General features: G+C 41.0%; 1 protein-coding gene across 1 annotated transcript in view; it reads right to left on the reverse strand.

Annotated features, from left to right (window-relative positions):
• PAX3 (paired box 3) overlaps window positions 1-9,715 on the reverse strand; it is a gene marked incomplete at its 5' end in the record, with an annotated part of 73,331 nt that overhangs the window by 11,022 nt on the left and 52,594 nt on the right. The window contains 2 exons of the mRNA XM_017728854.1: window positions 2,441-2,655; window positions 3,803-3,968. Of these exons, the coding sequence (XP_017584343.1) occupies window positions 2,441-2,655; window positions 3,803-3,968 (381 nt within the window). The remainder of the gene's footprint in view (window positions 1-2,440; window positions 2,656-3,802; window positions 3,969-9,715) is intronic.

Here is a 9,715-nt window from a genome sequence, read left to right on the forward strand (position 1 = left end):
AAACTCTTGTTTCCCTTTTTCATGAAACCCCAAATGCAGAGCTGGCTTTTGACTTTCCCTTACCTCAGCCTCTCTTTCAGCACCTCAGGAACAGCCCTGAGGAAGCATGGAGATGCACAGTGACACACCCCACAGCTAAGGGACATTTCGCACACTAACATGCCCAGCAGCTGAGGCTCCTTTGGGCAACAGGAGTTTCACTGGTTTACTACAGTCCCACAATTTGTTGCACATAATTTACACGTCTGAGGCTGTATCATTCCCTTATATAAACACAAAGTCTGAGTGTGTCACTTTATACATCTCTACATTTTATACAGGTCTCTAACTCATTGTTCAGGCACCAGAACTGATACAGAGGAGCTGTTGGTAACACCACATGAATTTAGGTCTGGGTTTTTCATTTGTTCTTTTGATGGGAAGATAGATTTTTAACAGCTGTTGGAGGTAATCATTCAGTTACCAAGAAGTTGTTCCAAATCTAAATGGATGTAAGTAATCTCTATGCACTGAGCAATGAAAGCACAATGTCAGCTTTAGAGGGATCAGCATCCCCCTAAACCTGTTGGTAGAGCTGCTGTACATGGCCAGAAGTGCTAAACACCGGGTCAGAGAAAGGTTTCAAAAGTCTAAGGGAAAAAAACCATAAAAACAACAGAAGTCTCATAGTGTAAAGACAGGGCTGGGTGTAAAAAAGCACAGAATCTCCTTTTGATTACATCAAACCTCAAATCAGCAAGACTTTGGCTGGAGGAAACCTGGCCTCACATTTTTGTCCCATTTTGCCCAGCCATCACAAGATTTCTTTGCTGTTGTGCTCCACTTCTCTGTCACAGACAATAAAAGCCTTGTGAAAGGGGAAAAAAAAAGATCACATTTTCCATAGCCAGAACCAACACGCATTTAAATTGACACTAACAACTACTCTTTATGGATTAACATTGGAAACCAGATAGATAATTATTTCAAAAATGTGGAAGCCTTGCACACTATGAAAATAGCCATTAAAAAAAAAAAGAAGCAACTAATATAATGTCATGGATTTTGTTGCAATTTGCATCTAGAAATCAGAATTCTTTCAAACAAAATTTATTCAAGTCTTGCTGGAAGTACATCCGTTTGTTTTTCTGTTGGTATTTTTTTCCTGAGGTTTCAAGCCATAAAGTTTTGTACCCCACTTTATGCTATAGGAATCTGTGAATCTTAATTACATTTACCATTACAAAAAAGGGTTTATGAACTTTTGCCTTTGGGCAAAAATGTTTATTTCATTGCCTTTGTTATTCATTCTTTTCAACTCCAGTGCCTTTGAACTTTTCAGCTGCACAGAGTTATCACCGTTGCACAGGAACCAGGAACTGCACTCCCGAGATGCAAACCACAAGTTGAAGAAAACGAAGGAGGCAAAGATATACGAGTCGTTATTTTGGCCACCCTTTGTGCCATTAAAATCTCATTTTCTGCCTATTAGAATGCCCTCTCCCTGCTTAGGCAGTGGTGATAGTCAGTGATTAGTGTGTAATTGAGTATAATTGTCTTTTCACTTTTCATTTGTGTCATTCTGAGCTTCTCTCTGTTTTTCTAACCACTGAGAGGAAAAAAGGGTAGAAAGCAGATAAAGCCATTAAAACTCTCACTTTCAGCCCTGAAGAGATTCCTGATTGTAATTATAGATTGCATCCTCTTTGTGACTCCTCAGAATTTAGTGGACATCTCTTTCCAAGCACCTGAGCAAAGCCCTTGCTAATAAAATAAACTACCATCTATTCAAGCTTTAACTAATAATGTCAGCTTCAGACAGATGCCGTGTGTAGGAAAATTTAACCAATCTTTTGACACTCAATTATCAAGGCAATTTATTAACATGATTTCCTCAAAAGAGCTCATGCAAATTAGAAAAACAATTATAGTATTCATGCATTGATATATTGCCAAAGACCAGTAATACTCCTAATTTATGTATTTATAACTCGATTATAGCTCATCTCAATACACATTTCTCAGTCCTTGGAACTCTCCTCATACCACTTGCCCATAATTTTCCTGGACCACTTGGTAAAACCTTGATGAGGTTATTTTAAAGAGATATTTTATTCACAGAAAAAGTACAAGATCTATTTTCTGTGCCTAGCCACGGATCTTCAGGAGTACAGCAGTACATTACAAATGCTTGAAAACTGAATGCAAACATGAAGTCTGCATGATTCCGTTATAAATCAGTTGAAATTAAATATAAGCTATGACTCTTGATTCAGCCAGTAAGAGGAGAAAAAAAATTTAAAAAAAAAAAAAAAAGGAAACTAGCAAACTGAAATCATGTGGCTTATATAAAGAATACATTATGGTTTAAATTTGGCAATTCATTATACTGTGGCCTGAGGGAATAGACTCTTTGGTTCTGGTATACAGCAAATCCTCTGTCTGAAAACACAGGACTGACCTGAGGTGAGAGGCCATTGCCAATGGCAGGGTTCATGGGATTGGAGGGCCCGGATGGAGGCACAAAGCTGTCTGTATAGCTGGAAAATCCATGCCTGGTACTGGGGAGGCAATAGGCAGAGCTGCTCTCTGGGTTTGAAGGGAGGCTGCTTTGGTGTACCGTGCTTGGAGGGAGAGGCTGAGGTCTGTGGACGGTACTGCTTGGATCAGACACGGCTGGAAGCAGAAGAAACATGTTGATATGTTTTCCTCCTTTATTTCTGGCATAATAAGTTCATTATGTGAAGTTCAGCTTAAGAGAACTGCATCAGAACCTGCATCTAAATACTTGTTAAGTAGAAAAGTACATCTATAATATTGCTGGATATTTAACTGGCCTATGAGTTTACACAAAAAATCTTAAACAGACTGTAAATATCGTAACAACAGACATGCGGTTTTTGGACAACCCTTAGTGAGCACATACTGTCAGCAATATTTTTTATATATGTCTATATATAAAAACAAAGGAAAATATTTATTTACTTATAAGACTGGTAACGGGCTTTCCCCTCCTGGCCATAGCTCATAAATCCCACCACGGTTTGTATCAAGCCTAGGAATGGATGGGAGAAGCCCTGGGCTTTGAAAAATTCCCTCAACTGGAACATACACCAAGAGTTAGCATCCAAATCTCAAGAAGGAAGCAATAAGAGCACATAACTTATTTTATAAAATCTCACCCATAAGGTTTTTATTTAATAGTAAAATCTAACAAAGCCTAGATTTGAGGGCCTGTTCCCTCCTATTCAAATCCATCAAAGTTCACAGAATTTCTGATAACATTAAGAAAAATTTTTACCCTACTGAGACTGGCTACTGTCTGATGTGAAACAAGGTGGTCTGAATAGCTGCTTTTTCCCACTGCCAGGTAAATATTCAGAGTATTCGTCTGAATAGCTGCTTTTTCCCACTGCCAGGTAAATATTCAGAGCATTTACAGAAGTTCCAATGCTTCATCACTGGTAGTCACAATGAGGACAGAGTGCACCTGCCTCCTTCTACACCACACCAGACACTTCCAGCAAAGCAGGCCATTACAGGGGCAGGACAGGGATGAGTGTACATCACTTTACCAAAGCTGCATGACTGCTGGGCAGGAGGTGATTATTTCTCTGGAGAGCACCCTTCACATGGAACCACCCCTTTCTTGCAGCAAAACAAATCTGAGTTATTATGCGCTTAAAATAAGCAGGCTTGCAGGGTCATCCCTGAGTCAGACCCTAAATTAGCCAACACATTAGAAAAGAAAATATTTCTACAACAGATAAGCACAGGAAACCCCCCAACACTGTTTTAACCAAGTACCTGTGGGCTACTGTACCTTGCGGTATGGAGGTGGGTTGGTAGGAGGGCTCAGAGAGCTGGTATGTTGGCAAAGTTGGCATGGCACTGGGTGGGAATCCTCCAGGGATCAGATGGTTGAAAGCCATCAGTTGGTTGGCTCCTGCCTGTTTCCTCCATCTGGCACGACGATTACTAAACCAGACCTGCAAATGTTTTAAATATGAACATTTGAGTTTTGCACATTTAATACAGATGTATCAGAAATAATGGCATTGTATTTCAAACACACTCAGTGTCTGAGATGAGAGATGCAGAAGATGCACACTGAACTCAAGTGCTCCTAGACAAGAAAGGGGCCCTTGGCACACATTTCCGTGGTCCAACAGATGCAACACAGGAATTGTGATCCATATTTTCCTCCCAAATACAGCCTCTCCTGAAAAAAAACTGTCTATTCTTTCAAGTTTTAATGTTCTTAATCACTATAATTATGGTGCTGGATTTAATGAGAAAGGGGAAACCTCTCCACTTAATCTAAGTGCCAGCTATTTAGTCTATACTGTACTGTCTTTATATTTAATTTGCTGACAAGTTAGTGGCATCACTTACTGCACTGTTAGAAGGGGCATGTACTTACATATTAGGACACTATATTACCCTAATGACCAACAGAACTTTAAGCTTTTTAATTTGAAAAATACAAGTCCCATGTACAAAATACACAAGCAAGTTTTCCCTCCCAGCAAGATTTCATGTATTCACATATGTACAAAACATCTCTTAATAAACTTACAACAGTAGGTCAGAATTTCAGTGCTAGATTAGCATTTCAGAACCACTTTGAAATCCTTTCCCAGGACAGTGCACCAACCAGATGGGGTTTGGATTTGTGGGACATTTTAGCTATAAATCTGCTTTTCTTCACATCATTCTCAGTTCATGTTTTAAGTTTTCCAAGTCTTGGATGGTTCTTATTACCTCCAAGACAGGAAGAGGTAAGACTTCACAAATGCAGACATAATAGTAGTTGCAAAACACATTTGTTAATTTTGATATTATAGTGATTCCACACATCATAAATTGGAAGGGTAAGGAGTCAGTGCAGGGGTGCCTGAAGCAGGGTGCAGGCACAGTGCCTTGTTGCAGGGTCAGAGCAGGCTCTTGATTACAGCTCTCAGCTCCATAGTGGAGCACTGAGGGAAAGAATGGCTGTTTAAGGCAACAGAGACCGCACACATTTGTAAACAAGCAGCCAGTTGTTCATAATCCTACACCCTGAAGCAGCTGCAGTGCTCATCTATAGATCCAATCAATTAGATAAGACCTGAACTGAGTGTTAACATCTGATAAAGTAGATCTGCACAGCTTTTAAGGCAGGCTGGCCTGAAAGCCACTGAGGCATGTTAGCTGATGAGCCACATACAGATGTATTTGTATAAGTAAGACGGGGCTCAGATCTGTAACTCTTCCGGCAAGCAGCCCTTGCTGGCTTATGAATCAGGCATCACAGACTGGGATTCTAAGTTTAACACCATTTACAAGCCATGAGTGGCCCTCATATAAGAGGGTAACAACATTTTGGGCTACACTGTGGGCTTCTCCTCTGCTTGCTATTTCATGACAGGGGTGCTGGGACTCACTGAGCCATCTGGTTTCTGACATAGGCCATCTGTCACCATGTAGTTGGTTCTGACTTCATCCTCTTTTCAGAATGACATGCTCAGTTCACACAGCTGCCTCCTCCTTTGGCTGCAACATCTACTCCTCAATTATACACTCCCACTCCGGTTTAGGATACAGGACAGAGGGATAGGTGGAGCCTCTGTTCTATGTCACAAATCCCTCTCTTGTTTTTTTGCTGTACATACTAACTCCCCCTCTGTCTGCACATGAACCATGTCTGAAAGCAGCTGGCAGGGACAAGGAGTAGGGTGGAGATGCAAAACCTGCAATGAGCAGTAGTTGGGGATGGGTCTAGATTCAGCCTGTAGAGCAAGAAAGAGACCTTGCTAAAGATCGAAAGAACACTTAGGAAGGATAATGGAGGTCAAAGAGTGATCAGGGAACAGAAATCGCTTGTTGTAATTAGCTGACCCAGGTCATTAACGATGGCTTTTTTCCTTGACACTCTCTCTTCTTCAGGTCAAGAGGGTTATCTGATGATCTCCAAATGCTGCGGGAATAAGAACTGACTACACTGTGTAAATGGATTTCGCTCAGGAAAGTGAGGTAACAAGATTTTGTTTCCTCTACAGATAAGCATTTGCCTTCAAACTCCAGATCTTTACTAAAATGAGTCAGATCCCAAACTTTAATTCAGTAGTAAGCAATTTACATAAATGCTAAGTTTTATACTTTTATTTACAGACAGATTTTTGGCTCATTTTATAGACTTGCATTTTTTCCAGAACTGCAGCTACCTATTAGACATCCCTGAAAGGGACACACTCAATGGTATCATAAAGTCTGCAGGAGCCACAAAATGAACATCCTTGTGCAGAGCTTTGTTGCCACCTGGAGCTCCATTACATAAAGTGGGACTCTGCAGGGGAGCAGAAACCTGCCCAGGCTGTGCAGAAACAAGACTGTGTATTGCCGCCTCAGTCCTATGTGATTGGGATGTGCTAAACGAGTGTTACTTGACAGGCACCCATGGCACTGGCACAGTCCTCTGGCACTGGCCCCTTGCTTTCCCCGGGTGGCAGGAAGGCAGATGGCACCTGACTAGCACCAGAGTTAGTAGAAAATTAATTCACCAAAACCCCTTGAACAATTTCAAAACTGCAGAGGACGTTTTATTGCCATTAATACCACACAAGCTCACCACTACAGAATGGTAGAGGCACATAAGAAAACGAAAGTAAAAAAGCCACCAAATCAAGAAAAAGTTACTAGAAACTCAGTAACTGAAACCTAAATAACTCAAACTTAAATATTTTATTTACATTTTATGTGATGCTTATTAAAATTAGTCAAATGTATCATGAAAAATCTGTGTACACTACTACCACTAAAGAAATCTTGAAAAACTTTGCTAATCTCAAGCCAAGACTTAAAAATGAATCTAGTCACCACAAGCCAGTGTTTCTGCTTAGAAACATATTGTAAACACCTGGGGAAATATTGTCTTTTGTTTGTACATTTCCAATATGATTTAAATACAATGTCGCCTTATGTACAACAGATTTCAACTTCCACCAACATGACAAAATCCTCATCGTATGAGGGGCCTTTTCAAATCTAGCAGGCCCCCATAGGATGTTCCTGTTCTTCCATAACCTCCTTTTGAGAGGCACACAATCATCACCTGGATGCAGGGATGCTTCCAGTACAAAGCAGGCCCTGGAGGAGATCTCAAGCGTCATTCTGTGAGAAAGTTCCACCCTGCAGAGGGCACAACAGAAATCAAACTCTAAACTATCTAAACATGGACAAAGGAAACACGGCTTGGCTGAGGGACCCAAGCATTCAAAAACTATGTCTGCACAGAAACCAAGTCATACTCATTTTAGTGAGGCTTGGACTCCTTGGGTCCCATGTCACTTTCAAAGATGGAATGTAAATTATCCAGATGATTTGGAAACAAACCTGAATCCCAGTGTCTGGCCAAAATTTATTATCTCGAAAATAGAACTGAAGAGAATGAAATATAAGACAAAAGAGGAGGAAAGTAGCCCTTTAAGTACTGGAGGCTCCAGTTTTTCAAGTACCTGGGACTGGACTGACCAAAAAAGAAATCACTCTGCACCAGAACAAAAAAACTGTATTTTGCACCAACGTAGAGTGGATAAGGTGAACTAATATGTTTCTTTCCTCTCTATTTCCTAATATTTAGATCCTGCCTCTTATTATAATTTTTTCTTAAAGTAGTTTGCAAGTGATCATGCCAATATCTTATTTTGTTGATCTCAACAGGATATTCTTTAGAAGATGCATTTATTCACTTGGGAACACACTAGTGTAATTAGCCTTGACATTTTGACAGTCTGATCGTAAACACAGAGTTCTCTATGTGCTTTTAAGGCAAAAAGATCTCTGATTCAACAGGGCAAAACATTCAAGATGTGAATGTTGCAAAAAACCCATGGATATTTTGTTATACGAAGTCCTGACCATTGCAAGCATGAGTGCCAGAAACACACAAAGTCAAAAGACTGATGTATTGTTAACGGCACTTCTAATTTTAGATGGATTTTAGATGGGGGAAGGGAGGGGTTGGTTTGGTTTTTCCTCATGATATTTTTCATGGTAACTGCCTCCCCCACCCTACTACTCCCCACCTCTCTCTTCCCACAAAATTCACATGTTCAAAACAAAGTCTGACCATCCTGGAAGCCGGAGTCCTTGGCAGATGTTCCACCAGGGAAAGAATGTGGGCTGTGCCAGAAGGAGCAGGGGTGCCTTGGGAAGAGGGGATGCTGAAGAAGGAAACTGCAAACAAAGTTGAGCTGCACCAGCCTGGGCAGAGCCAACTCTGTTACCTTTGCAAAACACAGCAGTGTGACTTCTACAGACAGCCTCAGGGCCCTGCAGTCCCTACAGATGTCAGACCTCACTTACTTCAGCAGCCCTTCGAGGGTGTGCACAGGAAAGAAGTTTTTATCTTCCCTTTTCTGTTTTTTTTTTGCAGTACTGTGAGTTTCCATCCTGGCTCACCATCAGTACGATGAGCTGCAGGGAAAGCACTGCCAGGGACCAGCCACAGGATGAAGAAAGAGTAGAAACAGCTTTTTAGCACAACTAGTTGGAAAATCAGCTTGGCTGTGACATCTGCACACCCCCAGCCTCATAGGAATAGGGTCCACTGTGTACAGATGCACACCATGTTCCCTCACAGCACCCCAAAGCTGTGCCCAAAGCCTGCTGAGAGCAACATGCCATGGCCACCAGTGGGAATGACACAAGGCTGAAGGTTCCCTGCCTGCCAAAGCCTTTTCTTTATGAGGATGGGAAGTGATGCTGTCTAGGATACTATGGGTTATCAATGTGCTGGAAATCAGAGTTCTTTGAAAACATACTGGGGTGGGAGGGGGGAAATAAAAGCAAAAAACGTACCAAACAAAATCCCAAAACAAAAAAAAACAAAAGCAAAGAAAGTCAAAACGAAACCAAACACACCACACACAAAATAAAACAAAAAAATCAACACAGACTAAAAAGCCAGAAGACTGTGCCAAAGTGATTAGGGACTTCCAACCACCTCCCAGTGTGATCCAGCATACTTAGATCTCCTAGGTTTCTTTGAGAAGACTTTGACTCAGTCTTACAATGATACTTCTAAAAAGCTGCAGCGGAATAGTTCTGAAAATTATTGAGTAATAAGCAAATTGAACTGTGTATTTATAAGTTAAAGTGACACTAATTAGAGCCCTTAGGCAGCAGGGACCAGAAAGAGACAATCAAAATCACATCCCTCTTTTCCTTTATATTTAAAAATGTCCTCTTGGGTCTGCATACAAATGCAGTTGGTTAATTTCCCCATAAGAATTTCCCCTTTACAGGGGAGGGGGGACCTGCAATTACAGGGTTATCTACTGCAAGGATGCACACAGCATTTTCTTTCTTTTGCCTTTTTATGATGCAAGAGGTTCGGTCTCAAGAAAATGCATCAGAAATTCTCCATAAACCACATCAGGAATAACTGTAAAGATCTGCTGAAAGGTCTTAAGTATTCTTGAATCCATCCTACATTCCTTTGCCCCATCTTCCCATAGGACTGGGCAGTTCAGTCTACAGGCTCAAACCACTTCAGAGGGGCTGAGAGCAAGTTAAGACTTTTTTTGGCACAGATTCCCCCTCCCCAGTGATTTTTCAGGGAGTGCTTTTCACTGTTTTCTACTGAGAAAAGACTATTAAAGCTGAGAAATTGGACTTCAGAGCCTTTAAACCTTACTACTAGCTCAAGAGTTATAACTTTTCTTTCCTTTCCCCTCACTCCTCTCTGAACTCT

This window comes from Corvus brachyrhynchos, unplaced genomic scaffold (assembly GCF_000691975.1).
Source record: "Corvus brachyrhynchos isolate BGI_N302 unplaced genomic scaffold, ASM69197v1 scaffold223, whole genome shotgun sequence".
NCBI classification, from domain to species: domain Eukaryota; kingdom Metazoa; phylum Chordata; class Aves; order Passeriformes; family Corvidae; genus Corvus; species Corvus brachyrhynchos.